At 37.3% G+C, this 17,826-nt stretch overlaps 1 protein-coding gene across 1 annotated transcript in view; it reads left to right on the plus strand.

The window, feature by feature from the left end:
- Positions 1-17,826, plus strand: part of KIF24 (kinesin family member 24) — a 79,515-nt gene that overhangs the window by 55,360 nt on the left and 6,329 nt on the right. The window contains exons 9-14 of the mRNA XM_031945441.1: positions 2,288-2,409; positions 3,648-3,753; positions 4,712-4,783; positions 5,396-5,505; positions 9,146-11,515; positions 15,712-15,805. Of these exons, the coding sequence (XP_031801301.1) occupies positions 2,288-2,409; positions 3,648-3,753; positions 4,712-4,783; positions 5,396-5,505; positions 9,146-11,515; positions 15,712-15,805 (2,874 nt within the window). The remainder of the gene's footprint in view (positions 1-2,287; positions 2,410-3,647; positions 3,754-4,711; positions 4,784-5,395; positions 5,506-9,145; positions 11,516-15,711; positions 15,806-17,826) is intronic.

The following is a 17,826-nucleotide window of genomic DNA, read 5'->3' on the forward strand; positions in this document are numbered from 1 at the left end:
GTTCTTTTCTGGTTTTTGCTCATTTTCTTTCTTTCTCTCCCCCTCCTCCTCCCATTTCATGACTTTTAAAACAAGCTCGCTTGCTCCTGGGATAGATGGGCTGTCACAAACTTTTTCTGCTGCTGTGTGGATAGGGTATTTGTATTGCCATTGTTCCACATGGTTTAGTTTTGGGATAACTTTCTATGTGGAAAAAATCCATTATTAAATGCTTAATTGTAATATTCCATCAAAAACTACTTCTGCAACACTGAAAAGTAGCTTATCTGTTAGTGTGCATTTTTCTGAATCTTCTGACTGTATTTAACATGGTTAACCATGCTTTCTCCTGAATACTCTCTCCTGATTCATCTCCTACCTTTTTCACCACTCTTTCTCAATCCCCTTCTGTTAGTTCATCATCTATATCCATGCCCCCAGTTGTAGATGTTCCCCAAAGTTCTGTCCTGAAACTTCTTGTCACCTCTTATACTCTTATGGTAATCTCATCAACTCCCATAGCATTGATCATCATGCATCTATGACATAGGTTGGCATAGGTTGGGATGAGAGGTTCCGAGGCACAGGCAAGTCCTAGTGAAGGTGGGGCATAACCCCAGGAGGCGGTTCTGACCCCAGGTACCATGTCTACCTCCTTAGTGCTCTCAAGGCCTAGCACACCTTCCTCCTTCTCAGGCCAATCCCGTTATGTATCTAGCCATAGTCTCTTCCCTAAGTTTCAGTCCCAGATCACCAGTTTCTTGTTTGACATTTCAAACTGAATGTTCTGGGAACATCTTAAAATCTAAAATTGAACTTATTATCTTTCCAAATTCTCTTTAAAAACTTGCCTATTTCTGAAAAAGGACATCAGTATTATATTATCTTAGAGTCTTAGTTTAGTAATTTCAGCATTATCCTGGATTCTTATTCTTCCACACCCCATATATCCATTCAGTTTCCAAATCTTGCTATTTCTTCTTTACAACCATTCTTGCATCTGACCCCTTCTCTCTACTCACCTAAATAATTGCAATAGCCTCCTAATTGGTCTACCTTCCTCAAATATCTCACCACTCAAGTCCATCCTATATATACTGCCAAAGCAGTTTTCCTTAAGTGTAAATGCCTATATAACTCCCCTCTTCAACCAAGTCCAGTGACTTCTTTTTGGCCTTCTTGAATAACATATAAACCGCATTTTAGTTTTTAAAACCCTAACCCTAACACATCTTTCCAACTTTTTGAAGCTCCTGCCCCAATATACACCTATGTTGTGCAATCCAGCCAAATTAATTTTTTCTCTGTTGTTCACTTATAACACTAAAACTCCTGTCAAGTCTTTGCACTGGTTGTTCTCCCATTTTTGTAATGTACTTCCTCCTTTCCTTTAAGAAGTCTCTCAAGCACTATCTCCTACATGAAGCCTTTTCTTTTCCCTCAGCTGCCCTCTTACCTAAACCTACTTCATATTTAACTATTTTGTGCATTAATTTTTTTTTGCTTATGCTTAGGTTATATAGATTTATGTGTGTGTATGTGTGTGTGTGTGTGTGTATCCCTCGTTTGAGTATAAGTTCATTGTGAATAGAGATTGCTTCATTCTTTGTACTTCTCTTATTGCCAAAGTTAGCATTTCTAATACAATATTGAATAGTAATGATGATAATAGGCAACCTCATTTCACTCCTGATCTTATTGTGAATGGTTACAGTTTATCCCTATTATATATGATGCTTGGTGATGGTTTTAAATAGATGCTACTGACTATTTTAAGGAAAAATCCCATTTATTCCTTATACTCTCTAGTGTTTTTCGATAGGAATGGATGTTGGATTTTATCAAATGCTTTTTCTGCATTTATTGAGATAATCATATGGTTTTTGTTAATTTAGTTATTGATATAGTCAGTTTTCCTAATATTGAACCAATTCTGCATTCCTGGTATAAATCCTATTTGGTCATAGTGTATTATCCAGGGGATGATTTTCTGTAATCTCTTTGCTAATATTTTATTTAAGATTTTTTCATCAATATTCATTAGGGAGATTGGTCTAAAATTTTCTTACTCTGTTTTCGTCCTACCTGGTTTAGGTATCAGTACCATGTCTGTGTCATAAAAGGAATTTGGTAGGAGTCCTTGAATGCCCAATATGTAGCACAGTACATACCATGTAATAGGTGCTTAATAAATACTTGTTCATTGAAAGAGAGAGAGAGAAAATGAGTAAATGTGTGTGTATTTGACTAGAGTATTATATTACACTGTATATTTATTCTTCATATAAGATACTCTTTTATTTTTCAGGTTATTTTGAAGGGTGGCAAGGAACGTAGCACTGGTGCTACTGGAGTCAATTCAGATTCCTCCCGTTCCCATGCTATTATCCAAATTCAGATAAAAGATTCAGCCAAGAGAACCTTTGGAAGGTAAGATGGAAAATAAAAGTCATATTGAATGTGATGGGTTAAATCATGAGTCTTATCAGAATGTCTCAGGAACAACCAAGTAGCCCAACAAGATGTCATTTTTTAGTTCAAAGTTGGATTTGTGTGTCTGTATAAATCCTGGGGGAAAATGCCACGTGGTAAGCACAAAATAGTAATCATGACCTTTTCCTGGCAATCCCTAAACTAATAAACAACAGTTTCTTCTTACTATAAAAATATCAGTACAGGAAAAGCAAATATAGATTTAAGAGAATTGAAAGTCTTTCTCCCTTCTCTCCAATGTGCAAAAAATACATTATCTGAACGGAAAATTCAAACAATGGGAGTACATTTGTTTTTCCTGAGACAATTGGGGTTAAATGGTGTCCAGGGTCACACAGCTAGGAAGTATTAAATGTCTGAATCTGGATTTGAACTCAGGTCTTCCTGACTTCAGGGCCAATGCTCTATCCACTGCGCCACCTAGCTGCCCCCGGGAGTACATTTTAAATTGATTTTTCTAGGTCTTTTTAAACTAGTCAGCTTCTTATAATAATTGATGAGTTCAACAAACATTTGAAGAATATATCTGTTTATCTTTATTGCAAAATAATAGATAAAAGTCTATTTAAAGTTCCCCAAACTGTTACTTTTGAAGTGTCAGAAATACCTTATCTTATCCTGAAATGGTTCTTTTCCAACTGGGAGAGGAACCATCTATCTATTCTCAGTTAGGTTTGCCTCCCTGAAATTAAATGTCTATTTTCATGGATACTGTTGCAATTCTGGGTTTTGTTGAGTTTTCTTTTATTGCATATGTATGTGTAGACGTATGCACCCAGGGGTATCGGTAGTAAATAATTATTCTCACAACTGATACTCCATTATGACTAGAACTCAATTTGCCTTGGTTCAATCAAGAGGAAAGGAGGTCCAGTATCTAATCCCTTCCCTGAGAACTGACTTCAGAAACAAGTGACTTGCATTGTGATAATCTGACATGAAATACTGGTGTGATCAATTGTAGTGGGAAAATATCCCTAGAATGCTGTCCCTGTGCCATTGGTTTTTGGTAAAATATGTTATTATGATACCTCAGGGAAGGTATGAAAAATTTTTCCTTTCTTGAGAAGGGAAAGTATTAAGGGTTATTATGCTTTTAATATTATAGCATGTTGTCTGTTATCAAATTTAATAGGAAAACCCCAAGCTAAATAAATCCTTTTTTCCCCCACTAGGATATCTTTCATTGATTTGGCTGGAAGTGAGAGAGCAGCTGATGCCAGAGATTCAGATAAACAAACAAAAATTGAAGGTGCAGAAATAAACCAGAGTCTTCTAGCTGTAAGTCTTTTTTTTTTTTTTTTAAGTGAACATTCTCTTTGTGTGAATGCATGTACACATGCATGCTTGTCCATATGTCATACTGCTTTATCTTAAATCAACAGTAAAAATGGGACGTGCTCATCTCAGAGTGCCTCTGACTGGTCAAGAAATTTCCTAACCAGCAATATTTTTTCCACCAGAAGTGTGGTTGGAAATAGTAACACAGTTAAGACTTTATGCAGTCTTCCTGGTTGCTTATGTTTTCTAATTTCAATTCCTACCAAAGACCCTCAAGTCACAAATAGATGAGTCAGGAAACTATTATTGATATACAAAGAATTATTTAACTAAATGCTAAATAGGGTGATAAAACAATAAATAATAAATGTCATAGAAATTCAAAGATGGAAGAACCGGAAAGTTCAGGGAAAGATTCATGAAGAATATGGAATTTCAGTCAAATGATATTGTTATTACCATTTTATGGATCAGAAAATGAAGCATATGATGGCTAAGTGATTGGCCAAGTGACATAAGCCATAAATAATGGAGTTGATGCTCATTCTTGTCTTCTCTTCCAGTCTAGTATTCTTTTCCCTGTATCACATTTTATTTAAATCCATACCTATATACATTAAATATGCTTGTCTTACACACACATCTGTATCTCTTCTTTGGTGAATGGTGAGGAAGCCAAAACTTGTATTATTTCTTCCAGTGGTCCCCTCCTGAATTGTCACTTCTAACTTCCTCAGACCTCAGGTGGGAGGGTTCAGTAATAGTATGCTCTGAATGCTTACTTCTGGCAGGACAATGTAGGTTATACAGACTGAACAAGATCCTCCAGTCCTCTCTTCCTCAGAGTGGAGAGTCAGTAGGTGCAGACAAAAACCTTCATAGGTACATTTAGCAAATCAGACTTGTCTGCATTCCAATACCTAATAAATGTACTGCTTTTTATCTCTCCTGCTGTTAGCTAAAAGAATGCATCCGTGCATTGGACCAGGAACATGCTCATACTCCCTTCAGACAAAGCAAATTGACTCAGGTAAAATTCAACTTTTCCTCTGTTTTTATAAAATAGAGCACACTATGCTAAGCATTATGGCAACTACAAAGATGAATGAGAACTCTGTGTCTTCCAGGATCTTATTGTCTAGTAGTACAAAAAGACATGAAAAAATAACTAGAGTAGAAGGAATGCATCAGTACCCCCATTTCAGACAAATAAGAGTCATCATGGTATACCAAAAAGAGTGCTACAGGCTTTATATCAAATTACAACATTATCTGAGCCTGGCCCTGGATGATTCAATACCTTTTTTTTTAAGACTTCATCTAGTTGTTCTCATTTTACAGAGGAGGTAATAGACCCAGAGAGAAGAAGCAATTAGATAAAAGCTATCTTGCTTAGTAGTGAAAGGAGGGTGAAAAACCCAGGGCTTTTGACTCCTAGTACAAGTCTTTTCCTGATATATTATCCCACTGTTATGCTGGTCCTATGGCTAGCTACCAACTTTAATAGGTTACCTTCCCACAGCATCTATACATAGTAAAAATCCAGTGAATATGTGTTAACTGGCTAAAATTAGTTGACCTAAAATATTTGAGCATTCTTTTTTTTTTTTTTTTTTTTTTTTTTTTTTTTTTTTCTTGATAGGTACTGAAGGATTCTTTTATTGGTAATTCCAAAACCTGCATGATTGCCAATGTATCACCAAGCCACATGGCTACAGAGCATACTTTGAATACATTACGTTATGCTGACAGGTGAGAAAAAGAGATTTCTCATGTATAAATAGTTTCATACCAGGGTACTCATATAATTTCAGACAGCTAGTTCTGTGACAGCAAATTATTGCTTTTGTAGGAGCTGTCCTGCTAGCAGGAGAAAATTTAGTTAGTCATTAGACAAATTTGGCACAAATGAATGCAGGTGTGGGTCACCAGAGTTTGGCTCTGCCCTGCCCTTATATAGTCATATAACTCTAATTAAGTCATTTTGCTTCTAAGCCTACTCTAACTTTGCTGGATGTTACTATGCAGAAGCATGCATCAGTAATCAGAAGCACGTTCTTGATGTGTCTAAACAATTGTCTAGGATGGAAGGAACAGTGAGAAAATAGGATTTTTATTTAGATATTTTGAGACAAAAAATACAGAGATCAGTGAAATAATTGAAGGGTGCAAAGCTAAGTCTATGAGAAGCCTGGGGTGGGGGAGTTTCCCACACATGTGAACATTTTTTGCATAGTGCTTGTCAAATGTTGCAGCTGAGAGTACATTGAGAGAAAATAACTCGCATGACAGCAGGAAAAATACAGTTTAGATATGAACTTTCTGGCTGTGAGAAATTGTATACGTGCAACCCTATGAAGAGTTAAACTGCTATGTTACAGGAGAAGTGTGCTCCATTGAGGGCTTTTTAAAAAATTTTTCTCCATTAGATGCTTGAGAATCATGTCCCTGTGACTGGATAGCTATTTTCACAGCCAACAGAAAACATTTTTTCCTTAAAGTCTGTGGTGTTTTAAATACTTAGACATAAGAAACAAGTTTCTCTGAAGGCTTTCCACTTCCTACATTTTGTTTTTTATATGTTAGGACACCAGCAATGCTGGGATAAGAACAGCAGCCACACTAGCCTTAGTAAGAAAGTCTTAAATTAATGCAAAATATTTTTTTTCAAAAAAGGTGATATCACACCAGAGGCAAAATAGTTAGGACTTTAGGACAAGACAACTAATCTTTCTGCTTCAGTGATTAACCAAAAAACCATCAGAAGTAAATGAAAATAAATAGTGCTCTCCAAATGATTACATTTTATATAAGACACCTATATAGTTGATTTAATAATAATAGCTAACATTTATATATATATAGTGTTTTAAGGATTACAAAGTACTATACATCCATTATTCTCATCTGATCTTCAGAACAACCTTGGGAAGTGGGTATTGCTATTATGCCCATCTTATTGGGGATGAAACTGAGGCCCAAAGAGTAACTGGATTACTAGCCCAGGGTCATGTGGCTAAATCCTCTCTCAGACAGGATTCAAACTCAGGTCTCCCAAATTAAGTCTAAGCTTCCATCTACTACAGCAAACTATTTACATGATCATTTATAAATTAATATATACTTGGTGATAGTTAGTGTCCAAAGTCATTACTCCTTTTATGTGTTAAATTGGATCTATAAAAATATTTTTAAACCAGATGAAAAGATTAAAGGAATTTGGGGAATGCTTATTTGTTTTTTAAGTTCCCCAATGATTAAATCTTTGAGGATTCTTTGATATAACATTATTGTTAAATTGACTTAAAGTAATGTACTTTGTTAAATGTATCAAAAGAGAATCCTTTGTTCAGCTAGGAAAATTGGATTAGTGAGATTGGTCATAATGTTTACTTGTGACCAGCTTTTTAGCTGCTCTGTGCCCCATTATTGGTAAAATGTAGTGGAATTTAATTAAGTTGTGTAGCTCTCCTTTAATGCAAATAGAGGATAGTTTCTTGGTGTGGAAGTTCCTATAGATCTCTTCTAAATTTAGGATTCTTTAATTATATTCTCTGACCTCTACAAATAGGATTTTGTTTTGAGTTTTTTAATATAAACTCCAAAATACAGAGTTTTATAAGAAAAAATTTAAAACAGCCTAAACTCATAGTAGCACTTCCTAAATTACTCCTCTTCCAATCTGAAGCCTTCATTGTAGTATCAGAGTATAACTTAGGGTCTGTTTCATCTTTTACACCTATTACTGCTCTGTTGTCTTGACAATTTAATCTCTTGTCTTTTATGTTGAAAGGGAAGAATCTCAAGCATAAAGATAGAACATTATTTCCATTTTCAGTAATGACTAAAATGGTCATTTGGTCATAAAGGAATCACTTCCAACAAGACAAAAGAATCAGGTCGTTATTTTTAGGATCCATTCAATTCAGCAAACATTTATTAAGCTTCTGATTTGTGCAAGGCACTGTGCTTGGCTTTGGGGAAGCCAAAGTCAAAGAGAGTGAAAAATAAAGCCACCTCAGTTGGCCAGAAGTTTACATTCTACTGGGACCATGTTGCACAACACTGGTCTTTGCAGCTATTTTAAGTTAAATATCCCTAAAATGAGTAGTTTTCTTTGGCAGCCCTTTTATGATTCTGATTTTCCTGCCAAGTTTAATATCATATTTATGTTTTCTGAACTTTAGAAAAATGATTTTTTTCTCATGTGAAACCCACAAATTCATGTTATTATTAGGAGAAGAAATTTAAAATATAGTCCAAACTGATTATTGTACCATCTGCCTCACTTCTCTTCAGTCTAGTCATTTTGTAATACCCCCAAATAGTCTAGGACCAAATTTTGCTATTCATCATTTATAATATATAAAATCTTTCCACCCAGATATCTTGATAAATTTATATCTCCTGTCTTTTAGATGAAAGGGAAAACTCTCAACTAAGTAAAAAATAGCATATTATCTTCATTTAGAATTCTAAAAAAAATTTGAAATAACATTGAAAATAAGCATTGTCCGTCGTGATGTTTTACAACAGAAAAGGCTTTCAGCCATTAAATCCTGGTCAAGTTATAAGTGTAGACTAATCCTACTGTATAAAATTCCCTTGAGAACAGAAAAATTATTCTTCCCTTTCTGGAACAAGCTCAGCTAGGTCCTGATTAATCTGAACAGTGTGACCCTGAAAAGGTCACATTATTCAGATATGCACTTCCTATTTCCATTGTGCTGGAAACAATTACAATGTTTTATATCAGGGGTCCTCAAACTATGGCCTGCGGGCCAGGTGCAGCAGCTGAGGACGTTTATCCCCCTCACCCAGGGCTATGAAGTTTCTTTATTTAAAGGCCCACAAAGTTTTTGTTTTTACTATAGTCTGGCCCTCCAACAGTCTGAGGAACAGTGAACTGGCCCTTATTTAAAAAGTTTGAGGACCCCTGTTTTATATAATGATGATTTTAAATAGTGCAGATTCCAATACATGTAACTACTTCAAGGGATTCTCTCTTCATGCTAATTCAGACCTATATATAATAATAAGATATGTATTACTTAGAGCTTTTTTCTCTGTCTCTAATTTACTAAGTAAATCCTTAGACTGGCTGCATCCAATCAGTCGTATACCTCCAGGTATTGTTCCTAAACTCTTCCACTCCAGGGAATATTTTTCCTATTCTAAACTATTTTCGGAGGGATTTCAAAACTTCTTTTGTTCAAGTAAAGACATTTTTCCCATGCTTAACTTAACCCTGTTTTTTTCTTATTCAGTTTTGATGTGAGAAATAGGAACTTCCAAATTTTGATGTATTGTTGGCATTTTTTTAATTGCAAGCTGTTGAAGAAAAATATAGACATGAAAATAATACATTTTAACATAAAATGCTCACTTGCAGGGTGAAAGAACTGAAAAAAGGAATTAAATGCTGTACCCCAGTTACCAGTCGAAATCGGTCATCTGGACATATGTCTCCAAAACGGATTCAGTGTTCGCCTTCAGTACTGCTAGCAGACAAGTGCTCTCCCAAAAAAGTGAAGTTAGGATTTCAGCAACCTCTCACTTCGGCCTTCAGCAATACCCGAGCAAAGTGCTGTCCTTTACCCTTTCATTCAGCTGGTGTCCCTTTTTCTTCTACCCCCAAAGGCATGGGCAGAGGGAATGGCTCCAAAGGAAACTTTAATCATGTATGTGTCACCCCCAGTACTCCTCTTAAAGAATCTACAAAGGCAGGGTCTCCCACAAAGAAGAAGACAGAAGATTCTACATTGGGTTTTGAGAAGCTCTGTCCTAGCGGGGGCCTTGGGGGCACCTGTGTGCCAGGCAAGTGCAAAAAAACACGATTAGTGCAGCCAGTGCAAAAGCAACTTGTGTCCCGAGGTGAATTCTCTTTTGGTGAGCCCCACCATGGGGGGCAATGTAGTCAGACCTGTGAGAAGGTGCTCCCCAAACGCTGCTCTGAAGCTTGGACCACTATACCTCCTCATCAGAAAGACAGGGAAGCACATTTGCGGTTTTACCACCAGCAGTTTCAGCAACCACCTCTTCTTCAACAGAAGTTAAACTACCAACCACTAGAACAGTTTTTATGCCAGTACAACCCCCAAGATATTAAAGTCCAACAAGATACACCTCCTTTACTTCCTTCTTACTCTCAAAACCAAGATATCACCCAGCTGGAAGACCTAGATGACAGTGATTTCAGTGAAGATTCTTTCTCACCCATTTCTAACCAAAGGACAGCCAAGAGAAAAAACACTCAGAATTGTAGTGAACATTCATTCTTCCTTCATCAGAGAGAACAAGAAGGAACTGAGGATCAGAAAGCTGAAAATGAACAGAATTTGTTTTTTAATTGCACAATAAATACTCAAGAGAATGATCTGAATGAAAATTGGGTTTTTACTAGTAAGTCAGCCTGTTTAGATACAGCAGAAGTAAATAAAAGGCACCCCAACAATAAGATTCTTTCTGATTGGAGCATAGAAGATGACTCTACTTCTTCAGACTCTTCTCCAAGTGACAACATGGCAGAACAACCTTACTGCTCACAAGTTGATTTTATTCCTAACAGAAGTAATCGAGCATTTGACCATACACATATCCCTTTCAAAGATGAGCCTCGTCTCCAGGCTGATGGCACTTCATCACCACCAGAAAAGGACACATCCACATTCTCAGTGTTAAACCTTGCAGATTATGAGTCTCCATATCAAAGAAATTCAGTAATCTTAGCACAGGAAGAAAGCAGCAATAGCAGCCAAACTCAGTTAACAAAACCCTTCAAAAGAAGTAACTTGCCTGCTGAAGGAGACTTTTGTGAAAGATCAGGAGCATCAGCAGAATCAGCTTCCTCACCAGTGGCCCCTCTCACCATGTCTCTTCTTGAGAGCACAGACAGAGAAACTTCTAGTGAACCCCTTCTTAATCAGATGCCAAAATCTCATCAAAGAAGAAAATGGGTACTGGAGTTAAGCACACCAAATCCTGACAAGGAGATCAAAACTCCCAATACAACCAAAGACCTCACAGCAGAAAATACCAGTACGCTGTTGGGTCTAGACAAACCAACATTAGCTTCTGATACCAAGGCAGCTCTGTTGCTGTCTCTACACTCAGAGGACCAGTGGTATTTGTCAGCCTGCGCTGCTACTGAGCCTGCTGGTGATCTCTCAAATCTATCTTTGGCAGGGCTCTATCAGGGCTCAGTTAATGATCTGTCGATAAGTGAAGCCAGTGTAGAAGAGCCCTTGGAGAACAAAATGGGAACAATGGCCTTCAGAAACATAAAATGTCAAGACTATGTAAATAGCAAGCATTATGATGCAGATACAGAAGAGACCAAGCTGGGCTGGGATTTGAGCTCCCCAGAAAGGCCCGACCCTAACAAGGGAAGTCCAGGAGTCATCCGGGGGTCGGTTTCTCCCATGGTTCCTGCAGATAAGCCTGAAAAAGGGTTTTCAAGCACCCCAGTGGCTCTTACCAAAACCAGAAGCATTTGCTCTTCTGCCCAGGTCTTAGACCAACAGAACAAGCTCCAGAAATCTGAAAACCCAGTCAAATTGTCATTTAGTACTGAGGAAATTAGGCAGCTAAAACATAGACTGATGCAGAGCATCTTTACCCAGACAGGCCTTCTTGGGGGACATGATGATCACAAGAATTCTTTGGCAAATTACACTTCAGAAAACCAATCTATCCTTGGTAGTCAAAAGAACACATTCCAGATTGTGAAAGAGAGGCATGAGGAAACCCTGAAACAAGCACAGTAAGTTCAGACCTCTTTTTCCTCACCTGCATTATCTAGACTTCTCTAGTTCTCCACCTGATGCTTATTTCATTGGCTAAGTATTGCAGCTAGGAAGTGAATTAGAGAAAAGTATAATCTTAAGCCCAGCTTCTTAAACTGTGGGTCACGACCCAATATGGAAGTCACAAAATTATGATTTGTTTTCAGTAAATGTTGGCATACCTGTTTTATACACCTATATCCAGAATCACATAAACATTTCTTGCATGAAAAGGAGTGGCAATGGAAAAAGTTTAAAAAGCACTGGTCTAAAGTGACCTACCTTAGAAAATCTCATCAGCTTCCCAGGGCTCAGTCATCCTTTCTGTGCAGGTGACTCCCAATATGTCTGTCCAGTCTTTGTCTCTTTCCTGAGTTCTAGTCCTGTGACATCAGCTGCCTCTTGGGCATCTCAAACTAGACACGCCAGGGATATCTCCAGGCCTAAAATGGAATTCTATTATTTTATCTTTCTTCTCTTCCTAACTTTTACTTTTGAGAGTACTGTGATATACCCAGGAGGCACCCAAACTCACAACCTTGTCATCCTCTCCTCATTTGTACCCACTCCTCATATCACCGATTATCAAAGCTTGTCATTTCCACCTTCCCAACATCTCTGACATAGATTCCCTCTTCTTCACATACATAGTCCCCTCCTTCATACAGACCCTCATCACCTCTCCTCAACTACTGCAATAGTATCCCAGCCTTATGTTTCCTTGAATTCAGTCTATTTTCCATTTAACTGCCAAAGTAATTTTTTTTTTTAAAGCACAGACAGATCTGATTATGTCACCCCCTAATTCAGTCAACTGGAATGAATTCCTCTTTCCTTTAGGAGTAGATAGAAAATCCTTTGACATTTAAAGCCCTTCACATTCCAATTCCTTCCACCACTGCTTGCTCTTTGCTCAAAGTACTCTACGATCACCTCATAGTTTCCTTTTTATGAGCCTTTGCATTGGCTGCTTCTCACACCTAGAATGCTTACTTCACTTTCCCTTCCTACTTTACTGAACTTCCTTTGCAATTCAGCTAGTTTTACCTTCTGTAGGAGCTCTTTCTTAAATCTCATTGCTGTTAGTGTCTGTTCTCTAACCTTCGATTTTCTCTATGTATTTTTTTATGTACATGGTTATTTTCATATCATCTCCTCCATTAAAATGTGAGCTTTTTGAAGGCAGGGACCAGTTTTGCCTCTTTCTCCAGCCTGGCACAAGTAAGTGCTTAATAAATGCCTGTTGACAGAAGAATATACCTTATAAGAAGGGCCTACATTGAAGTATAGTACTTGTAGCATTAGAGAGATTGAGATGAATAGAGAGGGCAAGAGGATAGTTGTTTCTATAACCAAATACATTCACTTACATGATTTAAGAAGTATTAGATGTGGTGAAACGAGACTGATTCATTTATATAAACCCATTTTGCAAAATGTGTATTGTGTTATTCAGGAGTACAGTACAGGACACTTTCAGAGACACTTGACAAAAGTTAAGCTAGAGACATCTGCCCATCACTATGGGATTTTTATAATAGTACATATTGAACCCTTTACTGTAACAAGAGAAAAATGCCAAAGCAAAGCTAACCAATATAGTAACCTTATTTTACAGTTCCCATGTGCATAACACTAAAGTCTCCTGGAAGATATATTTCCTTGTTGCTTCTCTAGGACTGAGATTGTTCATTTTAAAATAGTTTTATTTTAATTAACATGCATTCATTTTATCTCCCTTTTTAAAAAATCAACTCCTCCCAGTTGGGAGAAAAAGAAAACTTAAGCCCTTATAACAAATATGCTCAATCAAGCAAAACAAATTCCCACATTGGTAATGTCCAAGAATGTAGGTTTTGTCCAACATCTTGGAGTAGGCAGCATGTTCCATCAAAGTACTCACAAACTCATGTGGGAGACAACATGTACACTCAAGACACATGGAAAAGAGATGAAAAGCAATGTCAGAGAGAAGGTACCAGAAGCATCCCATAACTGAAAAAGGCCTCTCATGAGGAGAATAAAAAGAACACCACACTTCATATACATCTTCCCATTTTATATTTTATATATATATATATATATTTACCATTTTATATTCCTATTACATCTAGCAGTGTCATAACATCCCACTAAATCCACATGCTAGGTAGTTCAGCTATGAAGTAATGTATTCATCATAGGAATTTGCAACCTAAGGCAATAGTAGAAACAAAGTTAGTTATTCCTATTTCTGGAGGCAGGGAATGAGATAAGGAAGTTTGAGGGGTTGGCATCGAAGTTGTTTTTCTCTACAAGGTATCTTTCCAAGAAAAGGAAAGGAATGAGATCAATCAGTAGGGGAAAATCAAAAACAGAAGATGTAGTTTGAAAATAATAAAAAGGAAAGGAAAAATATTCACCAAAAGACTATTTATTCCTGTCATGGCAGTAACATCTATTGTCCATAGACCAGAAGACTGAGTATCCATCGGAGCCTGGAGCAGGAGGGCATCTTTATCCTGAACCAGTCAAAGTTCAAGCCTATTGGCTCCATATACATGTATGACTTATTAGAGGTTCTATGAGGCCCCTTTCCTGATGCAAGTAAAAAGATGATTTGATCATTTATGACAAGGGTGGGGAACTTCCAGCTTGTGAGTCTATATAAGGTCTAAAAATCATTTGCATAATCAGCTACAGATTATGATGGGCTGAAAGCTTGGTACAACAACCTTCCCTGCTTGAGTTCTATAAGTGGGTAATTTTATATGTCTCTGAATGATATTATCTCCAAATGGCCCTTGGCAGAAAAAAGATTCCCCATCCCTGATTTAGAACATAAGAATGAAATAAATCTGAAATATTATGTATGCTTTAAAGTGTTATGCATAAAGTACTGAAATGGTGAGTTTGGAACAGTAGGAAGCCTAGAGACTTGACAACTGACCCGCAGACTATTTTTTCTTACCTGTTTGCTTTCTCTGTAAGAATAGTCTTCAGATGTCCATCAGTTGGAGAATGGCTGAATAAGTTATGGTATCTGAATGTTAATGGAATATTATTGTTATATAAGAAATGATCAGCAAGATGATTTCAGAGAGGCCTGTAGAGACTCAGATGAACTCATGCTAAGTAAAATGAGCAAAATCAGGAGATTGTTGTATATGACAACAAGAAGATTATATGATGATCAGTTTTGATGGATGTGGCTTTTTTCAACAATGAGATGATTCAGGTCAATTCCAATGATTTTTTATTGAAGAGAGCCATCTATACCCAAAGAGAGGACTGAGGGTGGATCAAACATAGCATTTTCACTCTTTTTATTGTTATTTGCTTGCATTTTGTTTTCTTTCTCATTTCTTTTCTTTTTTTATTTGATTTTTCTTGTGCGGCAAGATAATTGTAAAAATATGTATGCAAAAATTGGATTTAACATATATTTTTTTACCATGTTTAACATATTAGATTACTTGCCATCTAAGGGAAGGGTTGGGAGGAAGGGGAGAAAAATTGGAACACAAGGTTTTGCAAGAGTTAATGTTGAAAAATTATCCATGCATATGTTTTGAAAATAAAAAGCTTTAATAAAACAGACAAATAAAAATAATAGTCTCCAGGTTAAAGACCTGCATTGCTAGGTAACCAAGATTGGCCGCAATTCCTGTCAGCTTTGATCATAGGAGAAAAACACTAGATTGCCCTACTTCCCTAAATTCATTCTGGCTTTGGGAACAATTTATATTTTCTCTGATAAAAGAGTAAAATAGTGGTTCCCAGACTGATGGCAACTCCAGAGCTTATTGCCCCATCACTTTTGGCCATAAATTGCACCAGTGTTCATTGGGCTCACTGAGTGAAAAATTCTGATTTTTGTGGGAAAATTTATTGTGCCTAAGACTGTAATGCAAGAACTAACAGGACTGAGTTTACGGTCTCTGCCCCGAGAGAGCTTGTGGTCTAATTGGGAAAAACAGACATTTAAACTAGCACTGCAGGATAATTATGTGATACAAGTACAAAATGAGTGGGCCAGTCATTGTATTTTTGCCTCCCCTCCCCCAAAACTAGTCTGACTAGAGAGATGCTACCTAAGAAAACTGCCAGAGTAACCCGGAGAGGGGGAGTTTGGAGCACAAAGCTTCCTTCTCCTGAAAGGATTGAGGTAGTAGGAGTCCTTGTGCTTCCCCAGACAGGTTGTCATTCAAGCCCACCAGGAACAGCTGGACAAAATGGCAGAATTGGATTTCAAGGAGGAGAGTTTGATCAATCAGATGTCAGCAGCTGTAAGTATACCATGGAACAACCTCTGAAATTTGGGCCCATTAGCTTCAAGATGAAATTGGCATGAATTAATCTCCCAATTATGCCATCATGCTGTGCAGGAGAATAATCATTGGCTGTCAATTGACTTGAGGAAATCTCAGCCCTATATGAGCCTTAAGACTTTTGAAATTAGTAGGTATGATCTGAAGCTGAGGCTTCTCTCTTAGCTGATACAGATGCTTTGGTCATTCCACAGCCTTGGAACCAGCACGGATTCAGTGTCTTCCCTTCTCCCAGACCCAGTCTTTGGGAGATTTGGATTAGTCTCTGCAGGCTCAAAGTAGGCTCAGCTCTCCCATGCTAGAAAAAGACTATTGGCAGCTTGGTGACACCCAGGATGGAGTCAGATAGTCCTGGCAAGTCACTAGGGAATTTTTATCTTCTTCAGTCTCAATTGTAAAATGCAGGTGATGATAGCACTTCCCTTATGGGGTGGTTATGGTGACTAAATGAGATTATAAATTGTTTACCAGTGTCTGGTACATAGGATCTATATAAATGCTGTGTATCGTTATCATTTTTTCCTTTCTCCTTGCTACTATAGATCTGGTTGGTTCCAGAATTAAAATAGGCTGGTTTATTTTAGTGCAAACAGGCTCAAATATAATCCCCCAATTAACTCCTTAGCATGTTTTTACTCCATAAGGATTCCTCGATCTCTTCTTTTTTTTCCTTTGGGACCAAGCTTGACTTGGAGAGAAAGGAACAAAATGTCCTCAGGTTGTGAAGGGCTTAGCCAGCTCAGCTCCTTCCCTGCACCCACTGAGAATTCTTAATAATGTTTTGTGAGCCATCTGACAACTAGCCGTGTGACTACTTTGTTCTGCCCCATCTCCTTCTCTATAAGAATAGTCTAATGGAAGAATAATTGAATTTAGAATCAAGAGAATTTCAGCCCTGTCCCAAAATAACTTAGGAGGGTCACTTCACCTATGTCAATCTTTTTCCTCATCTTTAAAAAGCAATTAATAATACTGAAATGACTTACCTAGGTGGGTTATTGTGAGAAATAGTTATTAAAGTGCAGTGTGTGAGTATATATGTGTGTATTTAAGAGAAAGAGGTTGAAAAAAAAAAAAAGAGAAAGAGGTTGAGAGTTATTGTTGTTATGAACGCAGAAATATGAGGTGAACTCATCCTGTTTGTTAGTTTAAACATGCCCCTGAGTCATGTTTCCCTCCATTAAGAAAAGATCACAGCTCTTTAGCAATTGGTTTATCTCTTGAGGTGATTGAGAAAGGCAATGTGCATTAGACTATTCCGGTGTAGGAGCACACTCAAAGCTCAGAGCTGCTACCAAGCCCTCACTAACTGCTACAGCTATGGTTAGTCTCTTTTCCCGCAGTGGGTTCAGTGGATGCTAATCTTATTTATCACTTATTGCAGGGGCTAAGCAAATATTGCAAAAATAGTTGGCTACTGGAAAAAGGGGAGAAATGAAAATGGCTAAAAGTAGAAGAAAACCCATGTCTGATTTCATATTTTTCTTGTTGCTAACATAAAGGATCTGTATATCTCAACTCCTATGGGACAAAATCTCAGCCAAGGTCACCAATCCACATTTAGATCAATTCACTTCATTCCTTTATGAGCTCCTACTTTCTGTCTAGGGCTAGACTGTGAGACAGTATGGGAGAAAATGTCTTCCCAGTCTGGTTGAAGAAACAAAACATATTTCATAGAAACAATACAAGGCAGCATTTGATTAAACACCACTAAATGTCACCATTATACACATTTGGGAGCAAAGAATAATAGGATGAAATGGCAGAGGGCTGCAGCAATTAAGAAAATGTCATGTTTGTTATAGTTTCAGTAGAGGAACTGTATCCTGAAGTACGAATAGAATTGGAATATAAAGAGGGAAAACTTGAGTAAAGACCACATTGTAAATAAGCCTGCTGAAGGAGGCAGAAAGTCAGGGATGATAATCATGTGGAAAATAATAGTAAACACTTCTATATCACTTTACAGTTTGCCA

The sequence above is a fragment of the Sarcophilus harrisii genome, chromosome 1 (assembly GCF_902635505.1).
Source record: "Sarcophilus harrisii chromosome 1, mSarHar1.11, whole genome shotgun sequence".
Classification (NCBI taxonomy): domain Eukaryota; kingdom Metazoa; phylum Chordata; class Mammalia; order Dasyuromorphia; family Dasyuridae; genus Sarcophilus; species Sarcophilus harrisii.